Source organism: Apteryx rowi, unplaced genomic scaffold (genome assembly GCF_003343035.1).
Source record: "Apteryx rowi isolate R43461 unplaced genomic scaffold, aptRow1 scaffold_25, whole genome shotgun sequence".
Taxonomy (NCBI): Eukaryota; Metazoa; Chordata; class Aves; order Apterygiformes; family Apterygidae; genus Apteryx; species Apteryx rowi.
Window position 1 is genome coordinate 5054905 of NW_020448863.1, and position 24098 is coordinate 5079002.

General features: G+C 42.6%; 1 protein-coding gene across 9 annotated transcripts in view; it reads left to right on the forward strand.

Moving 5' to 3' along the window:
* PPFIBP1 (PPFIA binding protein 1) overlaps positions 1–24098 on the forward strand; it is a 119132-nt gene that overhangs the window by 42357 nt on the left and 52677 nt on the right. For all 9 annotated transcript variants that reach the window (XM_026066865.1, XM_026066864.1, XM_026066860.1 and 6 more), the window contains exons 3-4: positions 20072–20233; positions 22358–22563. In XM_026066865.1, the coding sequence (XP_025922650.1) occupies positions 20170–20233; positions 22358–22563 (270 nt within the window). In that variant the 5' untranslated portion in view covers positions 20072–20169. The remainder of the gene's footprint in view (positions 1–20071; positions 20234–22357; positions 22564–24098) is intronic.

Sequence of the window (24098 nt, forward strand, 5' to 3'; positions counted from 1 at the left end):
GTGGTTTAGTTAAGCTGTTTCTTCTGATTTAATACCTAATTTATTTCATCTTTATGCCCGACTTCAGTCAGGTTCTCTATCTTGAATTGGCCAGCAGGAGTTAGGAAAATATTTTACTTTTCAGTGTAGACCTGTCTCTGTGTTGGTGGACTGCTGTGTAGGTTTTCAGAATTATTATTCTCACCTAAGCCGGAAGTTTCCTGCCTTGGTCTACTACTACTGTAGTATCAGGAAACTTAGTTTTCGGCCAGACTCTCATTGTGCTAGGTAACTTGTGCATACAGAGCAGACAGTCTTGGCCCTGAGCGGCTTCCAACGTGCTCCCAGAAACACTCAGTATAGTCCGAGGAGTATCTGTGGCATGGGAACTCACTTATAACTGTGTGAAAWTTTTTTCTGTAGCTAGAAGGAGTATCACAGCTGTCTGGCCATGGTTTCTTAGTATTGGTTACAGACTTGAAGTAGTCTTCTGTTCCAGGATCTGTCATTCCCTTCTCCTTTCCCCTTTGCAGGCTCCCAGGGCAGGACCTGTGGTGCTGGAGTGCTGCTCTGTGAGTACAGGTCCTCTCTCTGGCTGCTCACTGTAGTGTCAATGTTAAGTGTTTCCTCCCAAGTTGCCTCGGCAGGAAAGGTTGCAGTGCCCTCAGGTAGGAGAAGAGAAAGCACTGCCACTCCTAGTTATGAAAGAGCTGGCAATTTGCTACAAGCAGTCTTGCACTTTGTTGGATCAGATTGAACATACACAAGTCCTTGGGCCCTGACAGGATGCACCTGCAAGTGCTGAGGGAACTGACTGTCATTGCAAAGCCACTCTTGATTATCTTGGAAAGGTCATGGTGATCAGGAGAGGTTTCTGAGGACTGGAAGAGAGCAAATGTCACTCCTGTCTTTAAGAAGGACAAGAAAGAAGATCCAGGGAACTACAGGCCAGTCAGCCTCCCCTGATTCCTAGGAAGGTGATGGAGCAACTGATCCTGGATACTGTTTCCAGACATGTGAAGGACAGAAAAGTGTTTGGGAGTAGTCAGCATGGATTTATGAAGGGGAAATCATGCTTAACCAACCTTATAGCCTTCTGTGATGAGATGACTGACTTGGTTGATGAGGGGAGAGCAGTGGATGTTGTCTACCTTGATTTCAGTAAGGCTTTTGACGCTGTCTCCCGTAACATCCTCATAGACAATCTGATGAAGTATGGGCTAGATAAATGGTCAGTGAGGTGGACTGAAAACTGGCTGAACTGTCGAGCTCAGAGGGTTGTGATCAGCAGCACGAAGTCCAGTTGGAGGCCAGTCACTAGTGGGGTTCCCCAGGGATCAGTACAGGGTCCAAACTGTTTAACATCTTCATTAACATCCCGTCATAACATCCCATTAACATCTTATCATAAYATCATTTAACGTCCCATCTGGATGATGGGACCAAGTGCACCACCAGTAAGTTTGCAGACAATACAACACTGGGAGGAGTGGCTGATACACCAGACTGTTGCACTGCCACTCAGAAGGATCTTGACAGGCTGGAGAAATGGTCAGAGAGGAACCTCATGAAGTTCAACAAAGGGAAGTGAAGAGTCCTGCACATGGAAAGGAGTAACCCCATGCACCTGTGCATGCTGGGGGCTGAGCAGCTGAAGAGGATCTTTGCAGAGAAGGACCTGGGGTCCTGGTGGACAAGTTGACCATGAGCCAGCAATGTGCCTTTGTGGCAAAGAAGGCCAACAACCTCCTGGGCTGCATTGGGAAGAGTGTTAGCAGCAGGTCGAGGGAGGTTGAGGTCCTTCTCCTCAGCTCAGCCCTGATGAGGCCACATCTGGAGTGCTGGGTCCATGTCTAGGCTCCCCAGTACAAGAGAGACATGGAGCTACTGGAGCAAGTCCATCAAAGGGCCACAAAGATGATTAAGGGCCTGGAGCTTCTCTCATAGAGGGGAAAGGCTGAGAGAGCTGGGCCTGTTTAGCCCAGAGAAGAGCAGGCTCCAGCATGATCTTACCAGTATGTATAAATATCTGAAGGGAGGGTGTCAAGAGGCTGGGGCCAGACTGTCTATACTGGTGCCCAGTGACAGGACAAGAGGCAATGGACACAAACTGAAATACAGGAAATTCCACTTGAACATAAGAAAACACTTCCTTACTGGGGGGTTGGTCAAAYGCTGCAGCAGGTTGCCCAAAGAGATTGTGGAGTCTCTACCTTTGGTTAACTTGGTAAACCAAGAATAACTGATTCCTTGGTTTAAAAAAATGGAATATCATTTAAGTAGTTGTCTTGTTCATGTTATTTTTCTAAGTCTTTTTTTTTTTTTTTAGATAAAATAATTCAATGCAGGCAATTAAAACCCTGCTTTTTCAAGGTTTTTAATTGGTTGACATTACATTTTGCAATCTGTAAAATACTGCACATCTTTTCTCACTACTTCATCTTCTATAGCACCACGCTTTCTTTTTTAAAGACAATTTACACAGAATACTAGGAAAAACCCAACAAATCGGAGCACAGAATGACTATTTAGTATTCTTGACATTTCTTGGAGAGTCACTTAAGATTATCTCCTTAAAATGGCACATTTTGCCTGCAGGTCAAGTGGAGGACCAATAACTGATATTTCATTAAAATACTGTTTGCAGACTGAATGTATTTATGATCTATGAGACCTTTGCAGGAAACAAAAGCTTGCTATTTGGAACTGTCAAAAATTAAAAAAAAAAAAAAGTGGGGGCAGGGACCCCAAAATGCCAACTACATGATTCAGTGACCTACAAATTCAGAATTCTGATTGTTACCATACTGAGATACCTGTTCCTGTCCATTTTTTTCCTTTTCAGAATGTACCTGTGAACTCTTAATATTAAATGTTGAACCAGCATTTTGTAAGCTGGAGTAGTGATTGCCCTTCTTATTCATTGTTAAATGTATGGCCAAATGAACTCTCTTCCAAAAATTTATAGAGAATTGCTTAAAAATGAGGAAACCACAGCTTTCTCAAGGATCTGTGATGTGGACAATGCCTTTCTTATTTTTTTTATTGAGTTGGGACCTCTTCAGGATATTTTYCCCTTCTCTCTCCTCCCAACATTGAGGAGTTGGGCTTCTGTCAAAGACTCTGTAACTTGGCTTGAAAAACGGAGTTCAAAGAATTGGGAGCTCAAAAGATAATTTGCTGGGTAAGGTCTATAAAAGCAGGAATACTTTTGTGTAGAACACTTTATAGTTCCATTTCAAAAAGTACTACTTTGGCGGTGCTAATGAACTTGTATTCAAGCCAACAAGCTAATATTACCCATTTGTTTTTCCCACTCAGATTATATTGCAATAAATCTTATGCTTAAAAAGTGAGAAAAAAATCCTTCCTTTAAATTTTTAATCTTCAATAACCTTTTTTAGGTAAGGCATGTTGCAGTGGGGGGAATATATTCTTAATGGCATATAATGTAATGGAAATGTATTCTTAAAGTTTTAACAGCAGTGATTTTGCTCTTTGTTACATGTGAGGAGCTTGTACTTGTGTGGTGGATTTCCATAAATTTCAGCAGGACTTCCTGTTGGACTTGGAGTTTACATGCACGCAGGATTGATCTTCAGCGATCAAGTAAAACTGTACACCTGCATAAAGCATTTAAAGTGTATGATGAATTGCAGGAGCACGAAGCTTAAGCAAACTTGCGTGCACAGCTGCAGTGGGTTGTCTTAAAAGTTTGTCCTAGCAAATTCCATTTGTTACTGCATTTAAGCCATTAAAGCTTTCCTGTGGTCTTACTTTTTGGACTTCATGTTAGAAACTTGCCAAAACCAGCGTTATTTTAGTAACACAGTATTTCCAGGGTATTTCAGTACTTGTAAAACTGTAGAATAGATGAAGGCATAGCAACAGTAAGTATGTTCATGCTGATGCATAATTGCTTGCAAAAGTGTTAGCAGTTATCAACAAAACCTGAACTTATACCAAGTAAAATATCATGGTAGTTATATCTTACTAGCAAAACTGTGAAGTGGATGAATCCATCTGCTTCAAGCAACGGAGTTTGGTGCTCTAAGGAGAGTAATTGCCATAGGGCTTCCATAGTGTTGGAGGAGGGTGGGTAAAGAGGCAGACCTCTTCTGTGAGCGATTCAGCCCACCTATGATTTAGAGCTGTCCTGTTTCTATCCAGTGACTGAGGAGGCAGCCTCACGTACCCGTTTAAATGCCTATGCTATAGCTCTTAACCATATAGCAACAAGTAAATGATGAACTGTCCCTGAGAAGAGCCATACTGTGATGGGACCCCTGCATGCAGACATAGGATGATTTATATTCTGAAATAAGCAAAATTTCTTTTTCTGGGCTGGAACTGTGGTTCTGTTGTATACATGCAGTAAACATTTTTTGCCAGTTTTGGATTTACTTCTCCTGGAAGCCCAGACTAGACTATGTAAATGCTTCCTTTCMATTCAGCAGGGCAAGACCTCTAAGGGACGATCTTGTCTTAACTTTAGCTGTGGAAACAGAATCCACAGTGCTTCAGACCTAAATAGAAACACCCCTGAAAACAGTCCCTGTAGTGATGGCTTGGTAGGGACGTGAAAAAATAGTCATCCCCAACAAAAGGAAACGTAGGGGCAAAAGTTCTAAAATAAATGGTTATTTTTATGGATCTATTATATATGAAACAAGAATCAATCTTTTAAAACTGCTTTAGTGCTGGAGAACAGGCCAGACTTACCTCTGTGTAACTCCCAGGCCTCCATATATACCGCAAAGGGGTTTGACCCCACATGTTCGTGTGGTTGCTGAGGAAGCTGCTAGTGCTTATGGTGATAATGAGAGAGTCATGATTTGTTTACTTTTGGGGCTTTTTAACATAGTAATAGATAGTGAGGACAACTTCTAGGACTGTCTTTTTTCAGCCAGTCCAGTGAGGTCCTTGGCCGAGGCACAAAATTCAGGTTTTATTTTGCTATGTATTGCCAGCCACCCCCATCTCCTTTCACTGGCCGCTTTGGCAGTGTTTTGAGAGTCCTGCTGAATTCTCCCCCTTGCCTCTGAAGAAACCATTGAAGATGATCAGCTCGCCCTGGTGAAACTTCGTAAGGACTTTGATAACACAGGTGGACCTTTGCTCCCAGCACAGCCTCCTCCCTCCCGTGGCCTTCGTGGACTGGGCACGTCCATTGATTAAAAACTCCTGCTTGACGTCAGCAAGACTATTTGCATCCTGCAGGTTAAATCTTTGCTGCTCGCTGGGACCAGGATCTGCAGCCCCAAGTGGAACTGTTTCCATTTGACCTTTGATATATGAGGAAAATCTTGGCCAGCTGGTATAGTGAGAACCTGCATATAGTTACTGTACATCTTTCTACAAGACTGAGTCCTGTCCCCCCCCCCCCCAAAGAAAAAGGTTAGGAAAGTGAAACGCTTTTAATGTCTGCTTCTTTTAGCATCAGATGTATAATTTGATGTGTATGCAAGTAGGAAAACTTTGAAGTGTCGTTGAAATACAAAGGGAAAGTTCTTCAAAGAAATATAACATTAAAGGTGTATCTGATCCCTCAAGGTTTTTGAAGTTTTGTCTTGAAAATGTGTATTCGGAAGAACACTTGTATGGAAATACTAAGGCTGATTAATTCATCAAAAATATAATGAGGGTTGCATTGTCTTATTCAGTGCTAGTTTTGATTTTTGCATCGTGGTAGGCAAGTGGTCCTTCATTCATCTGTCTGTGTTGGCAGTGTCCGTGATGCTCTAAGAAGTTAACATAGAGGCTGACAGGGAAACCAAAGCATGATGTTGCTGCAGCGTGAAAATTGTTCAATATTGTTACCCCGTGGCCAATGGAGATCACTTGTTACAGCCAAATAAAACTCCAGTGCCTTAAGCTCTCAAAACTTGTGATTTGCATTGGTTAATCTGGGGTATGGGCATCGTGGTCCTTGGGAGACATGTCCTTGGGGGTGTGTGTGGAGCTTGTGGCACTCCTGTTAGAGAGTGGAGCAGAAACTTCTAATAAATATCTTGAACTTTGAGAGAGTTCAGGTCTTGGATATGAGCTTTCTACAGTTGGGCATTCACACTTGTAAAAACATTCCCAACTGTGCTGAAGCGAAGGGTTGTTATTTTTCCTTTTTGGCAAGCAGAGATTTTGGCATCAAAGTTTTTAATTGCATGGATTATACTAGCAGTTCCCAGAGCTCACGGGTGTGTGTGTTTGAAGAGCTAATTAGATGTATATAAATGATGGGCTAGGTAGGACTTCAAATACTAGATGTATTGTTCATCTTTGCTATGTGGGTTATGTGCTGTTATGACTTACATGCATGTACAAAACGTTGGAAAAATATGAAGTTATACACAAACCACTTATTCCCAATGCAACTATGAAATAGCAGTGAGGTGACACTTTTAGTTTTTATATGTTATAAAAACAAGTATTTTAATTAAAATAGTTTAAACTTCCTTGCATTATTTCTGAAGTTTTATTATATCTGTAGACTGGGGGAAGGGAGAAAGAAGGGAAAACAGCTAAGCATCCTAGGGCTCCCCCCCCCCCCCCCAGTATTGCAGGCTTTTTTTCTTAGGTAATCCTGTTTTCCCCCATTCCTTCTGTGCACTAAGGTCTTACATTTCAAACAAGGGGCTTTCTGCGTTCAAAATTGTAGGATATTGTCAGAGCACTTTAAACTTCCTTCAGCAACTATGAGGCTCAGAAAACATACGTATTTTTTTTCATAACAAAAACTGAGTGGAATTACTTCTCTGCAAGATGTCAGGTTTTGGGAGAGATATTGCAAGGCTTCTGGTAAAACTGGCTTTGCAGCCGAATCTGTAAACCAGACTGGCATATCAAAGTTGTAGACAGGCTTAAGTGCTTTACAGATGCATAATAATGGAGAATGGCAATTCGGCTCTTGCACATGAGGGTATTTCTACCCTGCTGTTATCGGAGCATGATATAGTTGCACCTCAGCTTGTTTCAAACTTCGCTAACACGGGTCCGTGGCACCGCTAGCTGGGGCAGCACAGGGTGCAGTGTCCACTAACGCATCCAGCACTTATCTTGTCTCTGGAGACAGCTTTGCAGCCTATCGCTGCAGCTAGGCTGCTCTGGCTACCCGAACAAAGTAGTTTATAGGTGTATTTGCACTGTACTGGTGGAAGTGGAATGTAAAGTTGCCTATACTGCTCTTATCTTATTCTCCACTTTAATATTCAGTGTTTTACAGCCCTGTCTGCTAAAGGCAGTCTACTGTTAGGTCAGTAGAAAGCAGGAAGTAAGCATTTCAGTTTACTGCTATATCTAATAAAACTTAGCAAATCATTTATAGCAAGTAAAATCATTTTTGTCTCTTAAACCTTTATTACTCACATGAAGAAGATGCAGTAATTCTTAAAGACCTTCAGATGAGAAACTTAAAGGACTTTTGGGGCTGTGTGTTGTCCATCACGCTGCAAAGCCCTTACTGGTCAGGCCAGTCATGTCGGGGTACTGATCCTCTCTCCTCAGGACACTATGTGGTGAACCAGAGCCTTCCTTCCAAATGTCATTTCTAAAGCAACTGATTGAATCCAGCATCAAATATGCAGTAAGTTTCTAATGTCCGTCTTTCCTTTTTGTAACTTGGTCTCTAAAGATATTTCAGTAGGGATAATGTCGGCATAAAGGTCAACGTTGTCTCCTACTGCTGCTAGTTCTGCACTAGAATTTTTCAGCTTTTGCAAAACTGCAAACAGCCTTGAGTTTAGTGATCGGAGTTCCTCTAGGAAGCAGTGTGAATAGCCCACAGCCTTGTTTACCCTTGATCTCCTACTATGCTCCTTTAGCAGAAATGTGCAATGCCTCCCGTTGTATTTGTCTCCATATTCCCTTTGACCCTGCAAAATCCTCCAGGAGCCTGATGGCCGAACCAGCACATGGAGAGAAAGAGAGAGAGAGTGCTGTTGGCTCTTGCAGTTTGAACAGTAGAACCTGTAAGACCTTTCCAAACAAATGTGCAGAGGATTTTTTTTTAAATTAGTCTTTTGCCAGTCAGAATTGCTGGTTCAGCGGTATGGTAACACCCACTAAACTGAGGCAGCGCACCCTGTAAAGAAGGCTGTAGTCTTTGCTGACCTGGGGAGAGGCAATGCTCTGAGTGTAAGGCAGCCAGGCAGCACAAAACCAGCATGTTTCTCTGGAGGCCAATTTAGGGGTCAGTGGGTGGCACTGCTGTTGTCCCACTGCCTGCTGGTGTGCAGGCCTGCTGTCACTTCATGCAGTTGCTGTATCATCCCTGTCATGACAGCATCTTCATGCTCTTCATCTGCACACCATCTCTTCCTTATCTCTGTTTAGCTTATTGCCTCCCTACCTCATTACATCAAGTGAATTCTTTTCTCATAGAATTAGTGGTACTTGCCAACATGTTGGTGTTTCCCTTTGTTTGTATGCTCTGGCTGTTTCCCTTGGCTCTGCCTGCACAACTATGCTGTCAGATCTTTAAGTTTAAATGGGACCTGCTCAAAACAGGTCACTGGACCCCCGCCTGGGTTACAGTAAGGATGGCTGATGAAATTCAGCCAACCAGTTTTCTTGTGAGATGACTTCCTTCCAATTCTGTAGGTGCCTTGTTACTTTTTAGGTGGTTCAGATTCCAGGTTTGCTCCCATCAATAACCTTGTCATCGTGCAGAAATCTGACTAGATAGGTTCATGTCAGCTGTGGTTCTGCCCTGGGTTGGGCATCAGACACGCACTGATGCAAGTAGTGGTTCTGCTTGTCCTCAGTTTCTAGTCACTAAGAGTTTTCTCTGTCTTCTGAGCTATGCCTACCTCTGTTGTTAAGCCGGTGCTTTCTGCTTGTCTTGCTGACATGGGGCCATCTGTGATGGGTGGGATATTTCTCTCTCCCACATATGCATGGAGGCTTGGCTTTGGGATAGAGATGGAAGGGAGCAGCTGCTCTTCCATGGCTGCTTCTCTGTTGCTGGAGAAGAAGCAGAACCAAATCACCTTTTCCTCTGCTGTCTCCTTTCCTCCCGGTTTCCCTCCTCCTTCCTCCTGGAGAAGAAAAGGATGGCTGTAGGGCTGGGGCCAGGTTTCTTTCATGCTCTGTTCCTACTGAGGTCACAGCTCTGGTTTAGTGCTAACCCTCCTACCCTTCAGTATCATCTGTGTCCCACATCCACGTTATCTTTATTGTCCTTCATCCAGCCCCAGCATCGTTCCAGTTCATCCCAGTGCCCAGTACTTTTCTCTTGTGAGTTCCTCTGAGTTTTGGGCACATCTCAATCCTTGTTCCTCCAAAATATTTTAGCCTTGAGTGATGCAGGAGGCTGAAAAGCTGCGAGGGCATGAAAATACCTTCTTGCGGGGAACTGTGAGGAGGCATCGGTCTGCCAAGAGAAGGAGTGGACGAGATGGGAAGGAGTAGGCAATGGCTCTGTCCTAAAGAGCTAGCTGCAGCCTTTCATGAAAAAAGAGCCCACAGCAGGAGAGCTGTTTGCAGCTTCCCAGATGTAAAGTCTGAAGTTTTTCAGTGTAACTGCTCTCAGCTGCATTTGCTAGATGCACAAATACAGGAGTACAGCTGTAGCTCGTTTTTTGCCACACCCATAATAATGTGTGTGGATGCAAGTGAAAAATGGTTTTCAAAATAGCCTTCGTGATGAGAAACTGGGCAAGCCCATGTGTGGGCTCCCATGACACTGTTGACTCAACCCTGTGATGCCTGGTCACTGCGGGACACCCAATTTCCTACCGAAGCCAGCATTCAGGACAACACATGCTTCTTTAAAATTGTGTTGTAATAAGAGGTGTTTGTTTTGTTTTGTTTGTATGCTGCTCACCAGTATGGCATCTAGGAGAGAGCTTTTTAGGCAGTGTGCTTCAGACTTGCAGTTAGTGAGGACTGGTGTCTGCATGGTCAAACTGGTTTACTGCACTGCAGGGGCTGTGTGGGGCTGGGAATTCAAGCTCACCGCCCCACACTGAAGGCAGCTGGCGTTATTCCCTGGAAGGCCCTAGGGACCCTTGCCTTGGGGTTGAGAGAGAGCAGCTTTTTTTGCCTGTTAATTCTTGGCACTGAGTTAACACTTTAAACTTCTGTGCTAAAAAAGCAAAATCAGCAGCACCACCCTGTCCCTCTGCCGGTGAAAAAACAAAAACAAAAACCCTTTGCTGTCACCAGAATTGCTGGTTATCAGACAGAGAGCAATGTTGTCCTGGGGGAGCGGAAGTTGTATGCTGGGAAGGGAAGTGGGGAGCCAGGAGCCCGGAGAGAGGTGGTGTGGGAAGGGGCGGTGCTGGCCAAGCTCCGTCCGCAGCAGCAGCAATTTGGGGCTTCCCTGGGAAAAAGCAGCAGCTGCGGGTGCCTCCTTCTCCCCCTGTATCTGGACTTTCTTGGGATGTGCATGAGGCTTGAATGAGCAGCTCGGGACCTGGGGCAGGGCGTGCAGGGAGGGGGGCGAGAGTCCCAAGTTAGGAGTTGTACCAGTCACGAGAGCTGTTATTTGCACCCCAGGAGCTCTGCCCTCCCCAGACAAGAAACCTCTCCTTGTTCTGCAAGTGGGAGCGCATTCCTCCGTGCGGTCCTGCTCTGGGGCTGCGCTCATAGGCAATATCGTCGTACAAATAACAGTTGTCGTATCCTGAAAGTGATTGTGTCTGGCTTTGCTTTCCGACTGATGCAAACAAACGTGCAAATCTTAGGATATGCATTTAGCATGCAAACTCCTCAGGCTTTTGCAAAGCTAAGGATTAATTCAAAATTTGAAGTCTGGGTTTTGCAACGCACAGTACCGACGTCTGACATTTTAATAATCTCAAAAGTAAAATGTCATTTTTAAATGGGAATTACTGTCATATGCTATCTAAAGCAGATTGTCTTGATTTAGAATCTCTCAGATTCCTAAATGCACTATCTAAAAATAAGCTGTTGGCATAACTCCATCATGACCTATTGGCAAAGGGTTTTAGGATAGGAAAAAAGAAAATAAAAAAGTCCATGTGTTTTTGAGGTGAGCAAGACAAAATCAGACTGAAAATTGGCCTACAATGTGTTGGTTTTTAATTCTTTTCTTTATTTTTCTTTAAAATTCTCTCCCATCCCTATTACAAGTGAAGAAAAAAATCCTCCACTATGTCAGGTTTTACCCTGCTTAATCTTCAGATCACTGAGGGGGGAGACATTGCAAATCATGCTATATGGTGAGAGTGTTAGTGTATCAGTAGTGCAATGGTCATACTGCCAACCTCCAGTACTCAGAAGTCATGAGTTTTTAAAAAAGTTACTGCAATAATTTCACATATAAAATATATATTTCAGATGAGCCACATTTCTTTTGCATATTAGTCCTGAAAAATAAATCTTTGGATAACAAAATCGGAGGCAGATACAAGGGGGCGGAATGTAATGGTAGGATTTATGAGAAAGCTTTCCCTGTGTAACTGTCAGTGCTGTGGAATTTGCAAGAGGTTGGGGTTTTTTCACTGTTGGAATTTTTTTTTTTTTTTTTTACAGAAAATTGGTAGCTACACATGTGAAAATACAGTTCAAGCTAGACATATTTTATTTACTTTCTGGGCTTTTGATTCTCAGTGCCCTCAAGTAGTGCTTTGCATAGTGCTGGCACTGAAACTGTGGATGTAGATACTCCTAGACTTGGAGGTTTAAAATCCAAAGCTGAACCCTTTTGGATATGGAAGTTTGTGAATTGGGATTCAGCCAAAAGAAGAGGGAAAAAAAAACATAAAAGAAAAAAGGCATGTGCTATGAAATCTGATCTAAACCTGGCTTTATGCTTGGGATTTGGTGGTTCTTAAGGTATTTTGAAGAAGTACCTGTTGGGCTCCTAACAACAATGTCCCTTTTGTTGCGTGGCCGGTGTGGCCGCAGCATGTCGCTAACATGTYGATGGGGAATGCGAGGCATTTCTGTGCCCACGGGAGCAGTCGTGGTGCAAGAAATGAATATCTCAATTGTTTTTCTAATCAGAGAGCCCAAGCAAAACACATGAGAAAATAATGCATTGATTTCTCAGGCATTTTAATACGAGTAGTTGAAAATATTTACGAAATGGCTGGTAAAATATGAACAGTTTAAAATGAAGTACCTCTGTGCATTTTTGTAAGACTCTGTTTGGACCTTGGATTCCTTGTGCATAAATAGTGAAACGGAGCCTAAACAATGTTTGCAGACAAGTATTTGCATTATGTTACACATCTGCTTTGCAGGTTAAATGCTGCTGTTCCAACTGGCTCCGTGTGATCCCCAGAGCACAGAGCCACCTTGTCTGTCACCAAACAAATAACCCCTCATGTGCTGTATTTTTGAAATTCCTTTCAATTACAGTAAAAAAGGGCTGCTGCAGGAGAGGGTAGCAGAGATAAGCAACCAGAATGATTTCAGTGCTGCAGACCAAATTAAATAGTTTGTTTTGTAACTGGATATGAACCTAAGCCGTAAACCTTGACTCTGAGACTTTGGGTGTTTGCATAGGCTGTTTGCTGTATGTCTCTCCATCAAAGCATCTGCAGCATGCTTATCATGCTGAGGCTTAGTTTTTGCATCAGTTTTAAAGTATTTAACAAATTTTAATGCGAAGCATAGAAAAATATATAATGGGACTAAGCTGGCTGGTAATAAAGTTACTGTGTAATTTGAGGCAAGGTAGAAAGCTGTTTTTCCCAAATATAAGCAGTTGTATCTTGGAAAGACTTTTGTGCTTTCTAATATTAAAGTACACTTTAAATCTGTTCTATGACTTGACACCTTTTATCTTGAGACACATCTTATGTACCATGGGACAGGCTTTCCATTTTACAGTGCTTCTGTTAATTTACATCTGTTAAAGGAAATAAGTAATATTTGTTGTGTAATAAAGAAGTATATTTAAATTCAGGGAACAAAGAAAGGGTCTAGAATTAGGAAACAAAGGGACATTCGTTGCTTTTTTGCAGTCCTGCTTAATACAAGAACAGTACTGCTTTGATGTCATTGGCTGTAGTTTAGCAAATTCAGGAAGACAGGTGTGTGTGTGTGTGTGTGTGTGTGTATATATATAAAAAATAAAATAAACATGTATATTTATATATATATATACACACACACACACACACACATATATATATATAAATAGGCATTATCTGAGTAAGCCTCTGCCAATATTTGGGTGTTTTTTTATTCATAAGAATGTTTATAATATATCCATTTTGCACAGCTGTGCAAAAATATTAATTGCTTGTGACCATTCCAAAAGCACCTTTTATTTGCACTTGAAGTCAAATGTTCAGCTTGCACACAAATCTGTATCCCAGGCTCTACACATTAGCAAAAGGAGAAGATTTAATGTGGTGGACATCTGTCTGCTTCGGAGGTCCTTCCTCTCCTTTGGAAGCAGTTGCTGCTGGACGCTGGAGGAGGTGGGACGCTGAGCACTGGTGGACCTTGTGTCCGATCTGGCATGGCAGTTCCTGCATTCCTGTGATGAGCCATTAAAAGAAGATTAAAATGATGCTTCATTAGGACACCATCGCTACCTGCTGTCTGGAGGAGTTGAGTTCAGCCCTTGGGCCTTGCTGCGCTGGTGGGTTGGCCCAGGACATCAGCCTGGCCCCACGGGGCTCCCGCATTGGGGACTACTTGTAGTCCTCCCAAATTGGGGCCATTGCCTAAAGCACAGGAGGTCCGGCCACAGGATGCGGATGTTCTCATGGGCCGTTCTGCTTAGGTGCGTGTTTAATGGCTATTCAGGTATTACAGGGCGAGCGCCTGTAGGGCGAGACGGGAGGGGGTGAGCGTACGCTCCAAAAACGTGACGCAAGGAGGACAGGAGCAGAGTGGCCGGTGTCAGTGAAAAAAGGGAACTAGGTGGTGGAGCTCCCTTGGGAAAATGCAGGCGCAAGACCGMCCTCAGCCGATTTGCCTACCTTCCTGCAATGAGCTGAGCCTCTCCTCCGCAGGGGCAATTTGGCAATTTCCGAATTTTACTGTACCCGCCACCCACTCTTATAGGAAAAGTGGATGTGTTTGTCTTTTGTTACGCTTCTAGGGACTGATAGATCAGTTTGTTTTTTTTTTCCTTTGCAAGCTGAGGGGAGGGAGTGTTAGAAACAGCAGTTTGGTCTAAACTGTATTGTAGATTAATGTCTTCCATCATAATTTTTGTCACCTACTTGGTTCCCTGCTTGAGGCATAGATTGTAGAACAGCTCAAAACATGTTGTGGGATGAATCTGAGAGCTAAGTATTTTATTCTCCCTGTCTAGTGATAAGGTATTTGTCTAAATGATTCGCATTAAGATATCCCCAGCATTTATTTTATTTTAATTTTTAAATTTCATTTGTTCTTCTCTTGTAAAACATCAAAGCAATACATTCAGCATGGATCCGTTTTCTTTTTTTACTGTTTTTTTTTTTATGCCTGAAACCCATGAAGTAATGTTTTTTTCTTTTTGTTAAGAAAAATGCTAATGACCCCTAGTGTAAATTCGTTGAATGTATTTGTTATTAAGCTTTAAAAAGCTGCTGACTGATGGCACTATAGTTCAGGATCTTCAAAACCTGAGAAATTATTCTAATGATTTAGATTTCTTTTGTTTGAAGCAGCTTTTATTTGCAATTCAAATGTATTTTACAAATAAGTCTGTGTGTACAGGTTTCTCTTCTGGCTAGCCTGTAAGAGCACAAATAGGTGCAATTATGTGTCTGAAGTGGCTTTTATCTTAACAAAATAGAGCTTCACCTTGTAACAATTAACTGTTGAGGATGTTTTAGTTTAGAGGTGTGAAGTGAATGAGACAAAGCCAGAAGGTGCTTTGGACCTCTTGCACAGTCATCTCTTACGTATAGGATTGAGAATGCACTGAAATTCATTTTTACAGCAACATGAAATTTGGGATCTTATTTTTGGTGTGGAACAGCTTTTTCTCACCCTGCATCTCTCTTAAAGTGTTACTGTAATTTGTTAGCTTTTTTTATGGTATTTTTGAAGCAGACTGCTGGGGTAATAGCCTTGTCTTCAGGGTTCCTTTTTTATTCTCTCCAGCTCTAAGAAACAAATCCTAATCAAATTTTTCATTTCTGTGTATCAGAATTTCCTGTTTTAAAGAGTGTTATGTAGGAATGGGAGAGATGGAAGGCTCAAGTCATCCATCTTACTGCATGATATCACAAAAATAATCTGTAGCTGACACCTTTTTCCAAATTTTGCACATTTGCAGAGCATGTGTGCAAAGAGGAAGGTGAATTGGACAAAAAGGCTGGTCCCTGTCCTTCCCTGGAGGGGTTGTGCTGGGGGACACTGTGCTTTCTCATGGCCTCAGGACCTGTTGAGAGGCAGCTTATTCTCCTCAACTTCTTTGGGCATCTGGGTTTTAAAGGATAGTGTGTTTTCTAAGTGGACATCCAGCATGAAAGCATCCCAAAACAAAAAATAGGCTTGAAAATGTTGCCTCTAGATGCCTCTGGATTTCGTAGTTTGATGTAGAGAGAGGCTCTGGGTGGGGAAACTATAATTGCCAACACATGTAACATGGTCAACTGCTTTTGCTGGTTTTTTTTTTTTTTTTTTAGTCTGACATCTTCATTAAATATCTAATTTTAAAATCCATTTTCAGACAGCTTTCCTGTTTGAATCCAGCAGACTGCAGTTCTCATTCACAAAGCTCAAAACCCCCCTGTTTTTGTAGCTTTCCTTGGATTTATTTGCAGGGCAGTGTTTTGTTTTTCTCTGTGAGTCGATTGGAATATATCTTCACTAGCACTGTAGCCAGAGGGTTTGTATGTCATTCAAAAATAAAAATAAAAAATCTCCACCTACTGAAAAGTGAACAGCATAGCCCTAGCAACCACACTGGTGCATCAGAACCAGAGGAAAGGACATTAAACAAGTAAGACTAAATAATGTCTTCTTTATAATGGGGAGATAMGGTAGAAATGTCAGCTAGTGATAAGAGTAATTGTAGCTGATAATGGAGATAGTTGTGTTTGTATTTTTTTTTAATTGTGGATTGTAAATATAGCCTTGATGAAGTAATGCATGTTCTTGTCAACATGAGCAAGGCATTCAGCTGTGAGCTCTAGAAGAGAGATCTGCTTCATTTTAAAAACAAAACAAAACAAAAAAATATTCTGCGGTTATTGTATATGCATTGAAGGAGTAAGGAAGGTAAGTCATTTTCTTGGAAAGCAAGGGAAAACTTTATTTTAAATGGTCCGTCAGGCAGAGCTCTGTCAGCACTTCGCCAGTTGTTAGGCTTTCTCCCAGGTGTGTCCTTGGTGGTGTTATGTTAGGAATGAATTTCACGTGTCTACTTTTTTGTCTCTGTGTGCACTTTGGTTTCTTGCTCATCTGCTGTGTCATAGATCAGTCTGTGCTTACATGATGGTTTTCCTTTTTCTTTCCTTTTACTTTTGTAAAAGGAAGGAGTTATTCCATATGACATCATCTTAAACCTTAGCTATTCCTTATTTTGTTAAGGAGCTCCATTGTGCTTCTTCAGGATGGATTTTCCATTTGTGTTATCTGACTGTGTGGTTATCCCTAGTCACTGCCAGCAAACAAAGCGCAGCCTTGAGTGTTTTGTTAGGTTTTATTTCTGTTAGGACAAAGTCATGACAAGCAAAGCTGGGGAAGGAATGCACTTGTCAGGGAAGGTCCACTGGGTTGGTGGTCAGTCCGGGATCCTCTCAAACTGTGGAAGTCAGAGGTGGTCTCAGTGCCCTTGCAGAAGGTACTGAATAATCCACTGGTGTTTCAATATTGAACTCTTTCCTATTTTATTTGCACTAGAAGTACATCGAACCTCAGATGAGTGATTTAATACTCAAAGGGCTGCTGGTTTATGACTTCTATCTAATAACCGTATTTCCTTGCCTTCCTCTGCACTTCCCCTTCCTACTCTCTTCCACATCCCTCCTCCTGGAGCTGGTTGTCTTTTCTTGTTTCACACACTTTAGGTCTTTAGTTCATTGGTGTATGAGGGCTTTGATTTTCTCCCTGCCTCTCTGCGCCATACATGCTGGTGATGGTGTGTAAAGAATAAAAGTGATTCTGTGCCTTTATTGGGGAAGGTTGCCTCCAGTATTATTTTTTCTGTCACAGCAGTTTTGCTTCCTGACTGCTAGATGTGAAGCACTGTGCTGGGAAGGTGGCCAGAGAAGGATGTGCTGTTCTGGGCTAGTTTTTGGTGACCACTTTCTAGGGCCAAATTACTGGGGAAAACAGGATCTTGTTGCATCATCTCCAGCTGTTTGCGTTAGGGGCTTTTTGTTCATTTTTCTTTAACTTCTCAAAGTTTCTCAGCTGTAGGCTTGGTCAGTCTGGTGACAGATGTTTCACGAGTGATGGAAGGGTTTTTGGAGAATCAGTCGGATTTCATGGTCTTGCCTAGTTAAATTTGATCTTAAAACTTCTCACTGCTACTCCCAGCAGTGCGGCTCCTTTTGCAGTAGCAGTGGAGGAAGCACTGTGCAGGCTGGCCTCTAGCCTTCCTTGGAAGTAGGACTTGGTAATGGTGGGGTAAATGTTAGAGGTCTCCTGCATCCTGTCAGTACCACTGCCAGCCCCTGCTACTCCAGTCAGTACAGCTGCCTTAGGGATTTTTGATAACAATGGACAAAACTTTGTTCAGGAAAAGTGAGTACTTCTCATGGAAAATTGAACGGTTGTTGTGCCTGGGTGAAGTATAGCGATGGTGAGTTACCTGTGCCAACAAGCCATGGCTTTATTGTGGACATGTAAGTCAGAGGTTCCTCATCCCCAGATAACATATTCCCTAAATCTAAGGTGAGAGACAAGGGGTGCACTGTGTACAGACATGATTAGAGAGCTCTCCATTCCTTATCACATTTTTAGCCTGCATCTTGGCTGTTCTGAGGCAGCCTCTATGGTGTCTTAGTTAAGGCTTCATCAAGAGCTGGGCTGAGCTTGCAGGATTGCTGAGGTGGGATGGAACCTCTGGAGGTCTCCAGTCCAGCCCCCTGCTCAAAACAGGGTCACCTACAACAAGCTGCTCAGGACATGTCCAGTTGGGTTTTGAATAGCTCCAAGGGTGAGGGCTCCACAAGGGCAACCCATTCCAGTGCTTGACCACTCTCACAGTAAAAAAGTTTTTTTCATGTTTAAGTCTAATTTGCTGTATTTCACTTTGCCTCTTGTCTTGTTACTGGGTGCCACTGGGAAGAGTCTGGTTCCGTTTTCTTTTCTCCCTCCGATAGATGTTTGTGCACATTGATAAGATCATGGGCACTGCCAGTTCCCATTCACGCATTGGATGTTGCACATCTGGGTGGTGCTTTGCTTTGTTAGCCCTTTTCCACTTAAAGCTGTGTGGAATCAGCCTTTGGTCTAGGGCAGCAGCAGTCCTGGGGTTTCTCTTTGCGCTCTTTGCTTTCAGAGATAAATCTAATGTAGATCATTTACACTCTACAGTCATAGGCATCCATGTTTACTAGACTTCAGCAGGATCTAGTTATCAGAGCCGGGAAATCCAGAAGAGGAAGGACAAGACTGTCTTCAGAATTGTGTAGGTGAATGTGTTTGCAAAAACTGAGTTTTCTACTCATTTTTATCACACGTGTAGGCACCAGACCAAATATCTTGCAGGACCTGCATATTATGGCAGGTATTATACTGCTGGAAGTTTATTGTTCAGATTGTGTTTAAAATCTGGGGATGCCTCCTTGAAGGTTGGAAGTCTTTAATTATGGTGCTACTTCTTTTTTAAAAGATTTGCGACACGTTCACATATAGGTATTTTTACCTCTCAAAATTCTTTTGTTTTTTTCTGACTCTGGCAACTAAATAATAAAACAAGGCATATGCCATTAATTTCAGGAGTCTTTGTGGCATCATTCAAAAGTTGCCTTAGGGTTTTGGATCCACTTCATGTAGTGAAAGTTTTGATATAGACAATGAAATGCTCGTTGGCCTTTTAAGGATAGCATTTCAGCAGAGCTAGCTGGCAGCTTCCAATAAGAGCTACCTATCAGCTGGGTCAAACCAGAAAGGCAGCCTGTGGGAAGGAAAATTCAGTTTGTAACATTTGGGTTTTTGTTGTTCTTTTGGTTTGGGTTTAGTAGACTCTATGCCAGGACTTATGCCAGAGATGCTGTTAACAACTTTCTTAATTGCTGCAAAAGTCAGCAGCCGTGCAGGCTGATACACAACCAAATGGCAGGGTATGCAAAAGGTTAAAGTGAGTTTTCCTTCCTGGTTTTTGTTTAGCTTTGTTCCATATCTATATTTGTAGCAGTCTCGTGTGTCCTAGATTAAAGCCATGACAATCTGGACTATTTCAATGGCTTGTGCGTCCACTGTGCCGGAGCGGAAGGAGAGGGTGCACCCCTGACCTCTGCGGCTCCAGTTCAGCACAGTGCTTAAGCATGTACTTAACTTGTAACAGTGTTTTCTTTAGGATTTTAAAACTGCTAGTTCACCTGCTCAGGCAGCATGTCAGGCAGGTTAGCTTTTCTGGACTCTACTAGAAATATTCCCCTGGGGACCAGTTCTGGTTTTCAAAAGTTTGAGGGTAAGACCAGGCTCCATCTTTACGGCACGTAGCTCCAGTAAGCCGGGAGCAAAGTCTTCAGAAGGGATAGTCTGTGTGTGCATGCTCCATCCAGTCAGTCCTGGACATGTTAGATATCCGGCCTGTAGGCAAATGGCAATATACCCAGAATTTCTGGATTATCAGGCATCCAGGAATCTTGGACAAACATTCAGACTCCTCTTCTTCTATACCAAGAGATTGTTGGGGAGAACAAATATAAAGGAAGGACACTTGGGTAATTGTTGAGTTGCAGCTAGTTGCAGCTGCCTTTAGGGACAGGAGGCCTTGTGTCTTCTATGTGAGCTTCTCAGGAGTGCTGTTTGGACTTCTGAAGTGCTCTGTGGGATGCCCTTCAATGCATGGACTTGCAGGCAGAGCAGACCACAGGCTCACCAGAAGTAGGAACTGGCTTATTAAGGTGGTTCTTCAAAATGACCATTCATGCCTGGTGATGAACATCTCCAAGTCTTGCTTGTGGTCAGCAAACAGCCCCAGTCTGTTACTGGTCCAGCGACAGCAGTGTCTGARTTCAGAGACCATGCAGTGAAATGAAATTTTCTCTTGCAGACTGATTTGCAGACCTGAGGCTCTGGATCCACCTCCCACTGTTGGTGTTTTATTACTTCTTATGGTATAGCTGGTGATAGTCCTTGAGAAGAGAGAAGATGATGAGTGATGCAAGTGACATGCTGGCTGCCGCTTTGGAGCAGATGGATGGCATTATAGCAGGTAAACGCTCGGGGCGATTTGTTTGTTTAATGGCTTCAGTCCTCCTTTTTCATGTCTGGAGGGCAGAAGTACAGCCTGAGGAGGGAATGCGCTTGTGATTGTGTGTGGTGTCTCCCCTTACAGCACAGGGGTTGCAAGCAAATGGAGTGGAGGGGTTGCACAAACCCTCACCCACAGGCAGGGCTAAACGGGTTGTAGTTTTTCTCCCACCTCCTATCAAAATGCTACTCAAAAAGGCTGAATGATGCAGTTCAGCTGGTGCGTGCAGCATCATGAAAGTCGAGGACTAGGCATGTTTCAAACTGGAATGGGTGCATTGAAAGAGCAGCTGCATGGCTGGAAGAGAAAGTTTGTCTAATCCTGGCTACTCTGTCCTTCTCTCACCTCTGAAGAGTTAAAACATGAATTGAATTTTCTTCTTTTTTCAGAGTTGGAATGCTATGGGTCCAGACATTTGGTTTCAACCTGCCTTTAATATTAGTGCTTTTTATAAGAACCTGTAAATTTTAAGTGGACTAAGGAGAAGGATCATGAAGTATACAACTTCTGCTTTTTAAGTTGAGTCTAGTGAGCTGGAAAATAGCATAAGTACACAACACAGAGGAGCAAAGCAGCAAGAAATTAGTAGTTTAATCTTGTTCCAGCAGAACTATGCAAACAGCTATCCAAACTGAAAAAATATCCTACAAGGATAGCAACATAGTTATAAAGTCTTTAATAGTTCCACTTAAAATAATTTCCTTTAAGGAAAAAAAAAAACAAAAAAACAGAACAGTGTGTGCTTAGCTTGGACAACAACTTTTCGCTGCAGTTTTCCTAAAGATATTAAGGACACATAGCAGGCACAGATGTAAAGTGGATTCAGTTGGATCATAATGATCTCTAAAAATACATATAAGCTGTGACTTTAGAAATTTCCATAAGTAGATGTTAGTATTTGGATCAGATCATGTATCTGTATTTTCAAGAGCCTAAGTTGGTTATGGCAGTATGAGGTTTAATATAAAAATAAAATGTGCTGTTGGGATATTTAAGTTACCACAGAGTTAATTTACTTGTGTGTCTTTACAGACCTATAAAGTAATATAACAAAGGGATATCAACACCTTTGCTTCTGTGGGAATTTTTCTCTTTTTATTTTTTTTCAAAGTGAACTAGCAGAATGCTTGCTTTTTTTTTTTTTTTTTTTGTCTTGCCAGATGAGATGAATGAAGATTCATAGAAGTGCATATATGGCATATCTCTGTAATTTCCAAAAGCTGACAGTACAAAAGCTAATGTTCTGTCATTAATACGTCTCACTGTGCCTAGGCATTGCAGTATTAAGGTTACAAGTCAACATGCTGAAGTTCTAATTGGAATTAGCTAGGTTACTTTAAAGCAACCTTAATCCTGAATTTGTAGTTTCCTTCCTTACTTCACATATAGCAAATTTTAATGTAGGTCAAACATACATACTGTGAGTTTATGCAAATAAGATTTTTTTCTATATTAGCATGCAAATGTCAGCACTTCCATATCAAACTTTTTTTTAAATTTTGTGCTTGTAAAAGTGTTTCAGTCTATTTATCTTCTTATGTTTCTTTATTCTTTCAAAAATTTTCCAAGGCCTTAGGGCAGTGTCACATATTCCTGTGGAAAAAAAAATGCTGAGCAAAATTTCCTCTGGAAACTGTTAGTATCTAACTCGGGTCATGCAAGTGCTACAGGGTGACCCAAAGCATTAGCAGCAGAGCATGTTTCCTCCACATTATTTTCAGTCTCTGATATCCCTGGGAGCAGGAGCCCAGCCTTTACCTTGAACTCTTGTGCGTTGCTGTGGTGTGTGACTCCTCTGTCCCATCAGCCCATCTTCTTCCCTGTGGAGTTGCCATGCATTAAAGCTGTTGGAAGTGGAACTCCAAATGTGTGTCGGCAAAGGATTGCTTTTCTCCAAATTGCGGTGTGGTATATAGCAACCACCCACAGTAGAGAAGGGGCAGCATCCAGGACCAGCTCTGAGTTTGGTTAAGATAAATCTGTATCGGTAGGAAAAGATGCGTAGGATGTCTAAAACTTGCTCATGTTACTGTATATTTGTCCATGTGCTCTGTGATTTATTCCRTGTGGTTTTGCTGGACGCAGGTTCGAAGGCGCTGGAGTATTCCAATGGCATATTTGACTGCCAGTCCCCCACCTCGCCGTTCATGGGGGGCCTGCGAGCGCTGCATCTGGTGGAGGATCTGCGAGGCCTGCTGGAGATGATGGAGGCAGATGAAAGAGAAGGGCTGCGATGCCAGGTCCCAGATTCGACGGCAGAGACTCTGATTGAGTGGCTCCAGAGTCAAATGGTACGGTGGCACCTTGTTTCACCCATAAAACACTGGCTTCATGTTTCATTTGCCTGTTAACCCAGCTGGCTCAGACAAGATGGGGTGTATTTTATGCAGGCAATTTGAAATTTTAGAGTAGGTATCAAAGAACCAAAGAGAAGAGATTTTGATGTGGAGATGCTGCTGTGGGGCCTCAGAAAAGCTGTAGTTCAGATACCTCATTCAAGACGTTGACCTACGCTCTCTTTGATGTACCACTGTGCCTCATTTGGGTGAGGAAAAAATGTTCAGTAATGGGAGTTTCATCTCTGAGATGGGGGAAGGACATTTTTATAGGAATCGGACACTTGAAAAAGTTGTTTTAAGTGAACTCTTCTTTGAAAAGGATTTTTGACAGAACATTTTCTACAAGTGCTAGTGTTGTTACTGGCCTTCCTATCTTACTTAAAATAGAAGTGAATGGTATAAACTCAGCATCCCTTTAACCTGGAAACCAAATCAAAATTTTATTTTCTGTGCTTGTGAATCTCTCAGTTTTTGTCATCCTTGCTTTAAAAATACACCAAAATATGCCTGAAAAGGCTGTTCTTTCCCTGAGCCTTGGTTTTCCCCCCAAATTAAATATTATTCAAGGGTGGAGCGTCTCTGAAGAGAACACTCAGAAGGAAAAATTTGTGCTTAGTAGAAGGTAAGTTACAACTTCATTTTTGAAGGACCCACTGTTTTTGCCTCCAGGTGCCCTATGGCTGGCAACTTCCCAGCAGGTCTAAAGAGGAGTCCTTGTGCTTGTGATTTATGGTCGAATTTACGTTCCTGTGGTGGTGTAGGTGTGCACAAATTTCAGGGAAGCTCTAGCAATGGAAGTTAAGACTTGTTTTGGGATATCATGCTTCAGGGTTTAAGTCAATCTGTAACTATTAAAAATCAGGGTGACAGCTGCGGGTGTGCACGTCTTTAGATTTTGCCAAGTCTGTTGACAGCAGTGTCCCTGTGCCTTCCTCTGACACACTTGGCATTGGCCAAGGTAATAGTGTGCTGCTGAAGTTGGGATACCAGATATGACAAACCATGGATCTGATCCAGGAAAGGTCCAACTGTGGTGGGTCTGTGTAACATGTAATGCGTTGTTACTGCAGGCTGCTGTCAGAAAGGGAGGTCGTGGTTGTCTTCTGCTGCGCCTGACCTCAGAAAGGGTTCGGTGATCCTGTGGCTGTAGCTGATCTGGCAGAAAACTTTATTTTTGGTTTATAGGTTGATTCTCCACCAGATCCGGACTGGCTTTGTGGCTACCTGTCTGCCAGACCCAGGGCAAGAGCAAAGGCGGGATCACATGCATGGAGGCTGGGTGGTGGTGAGGAGAAGCAGTGCCTCTCCTGCTGCTGGCAATCCTCACTTACAACATATGACACCCCAGCACAGTTCACTTCTGCCACGGGCACCCTACGGTGTCAGATGGGGGCAGAATTAGAGGCAATGTTTGGAAAACCTGCACCCTAAGAATGTCACCCTTCATGTCAAACCGAAGTTACTTCTGTTTGACCTGACGTGCCATC